Raw genomic sequence first — 1514 nt, forward strand, 5'->3', positions numbered from 1 at the left:
GATTTGAATCAATGCCACCTTCTTCAAATACATGAGCTCTTTCAGAGTTCAGCATGAATATTTGTTAGAAAAAATTTTTCTCATCTTTTGAAATAATGCAATTATTAAATCATCAACACAATAAATTGTGATATAAAGTAATTTTCAGTCTTTAAGTCAAACTCATAATTCCTGATCCAAATTGCACAAGAGTGTCTTAAGTATAGTTTTATTTATAATTGTTTGATATAATTTTAAAGAAAGGTCATATATTTGCAAGTAAATATTGGGTTAACAAAGCCACATTCGGGACTCAGTCAAGTGGGGTTTCTATTCCACCATAACGACCTTTTTGCTGCATCTTTTACATCCTTGTTTCTCAGGCTATAAATAAGTGGGTTTAGCATGGGGATCACCAATGTGTAAAACACAGCCGAGACCTTCTCCTGTTCCAGGGAATACTGAGCACTGGGTTGGATGTAACTGAAAGTCACAGACCCATAGAATAAGGTCACAGTGGCCAGGTGTGAAGCACAAGTGGAAAAGGCTTTGAAACTTCCTCCAGCTGAGTGGATTCTCTGGATGGCAATGATGATGCGAACATAAGATACCATAATGACAATGAAAGTGAACATTGCAATGAGCCCAGAGAAGATCAAAAGCAGCATTTCATTGATACGGGTATCAGAGCAAGAAAGTCTCAGAAGAGGAGGAACGTCACAGAAATAATTATTCACAATATTAGGACCACAGAAGTCTAATTTCAGCAATCCTATTGTGTGTGTCAGGGAATTAATGAGCCCACCTAAGTAAGATGCAAGGACCATCTGTATACAAACTCTTTGGGTCATAATGACTGTATACAACAAGGGATTAGCTATCGCCACATAACGGTCATAAGCCATCATGGAGAGGAGAATGCCCTCTGTGGTTACATATACTGCAAAAGAGAAGCTCTGTAGAACACAGCCAGAAAATGTACTGGACTTATGTTTTGTTAGGAAATTGACTAGCATCTTAGGAGCAAAGACAGTAGAGTAGCAGATATCACAAAAGGAGAGGTTGCCAAGGAAGAAGTACATTGGAGTATGAAGTTGGGCATTTAACCAGATCAAGATAATTATGCCCAGATTACCCACCAAAGTGATGAAATAAATAAGAGTGAAAAGCAAGAAGAGTGGGATCTGCAAATTAGGATTTTCAGTTAACCCTACCAGGAGGAATTCCTTCACACCTGTATGATTCCAGCCTCTCATTTTTATTCAGGTATATATAGTTCCTTAGTAGCAGAACTACTACTCTGATGGAAAAGAAGTGATTCCTTCATGATCCGGTGTCCAGAACAGCATGGAACATTTAGGGCTACCCTATAGTTAAATAAAGAAAGGACATTTACTTTAGAAGTGGCTCATGTATGTGTTAGACAATCTGTATATAATGATTCAAATTTTTGGTACTAGAGAATGTTTTATCCCATGGTTTTTAGTTTTCACATCATAAAAAGTGGGAGAAGGTTAGGAAAACTCTTATATTAC

General features: G+C 37.3%; 1 protein-coding gene across 1 annotated transcript; it reads right to left on the minus strand.

Moving 5' to 3' along the window:
* Window positions 1–296: 296 nt before the first annotated feature.
* On the minus strand, window positions 297–1226 carry LOC116554440 (olfactory receptor 1052-like). The gene has a single exon (XM_032282410.1). The coding sequence runs from the start codon at window positions 1059–1061 to the stop codon at window positions 297–299; it is 765 nt and encodes a 254-aa protein (XP_032138301.1). The 5' UTR covers window positions 1062–1226.
* Between the last annotated feature and the right edge of the window lie 288 nt (window positions 1227–1514).

The sequence above is a fragment of the Sapajus apella genome, unplaced genomic scaffold (genome assembly GCF_009761245.1).
Source record: "Sapajus apella isolate SASKATOON/1434 unplaced genomic scaffold, GSC_monkey_1.0 scaffold14, whole genome shotgun sequence".
NCBI lineage: Eukaryota > Metazoa > Chordata > Mammalia > Primates > Cebidae > Sapajus > Sapajus apella.

What these genes read in the sequence shown, in the direction of transcription:
- LOC116554440 (XM_032282410.1), bottom strand. Translation starts at nt 1,061, where the DNA reads ATGTACTTCTTCCTTGGCAACCTCTCCTTTTGTGATATCTGCTACTCT.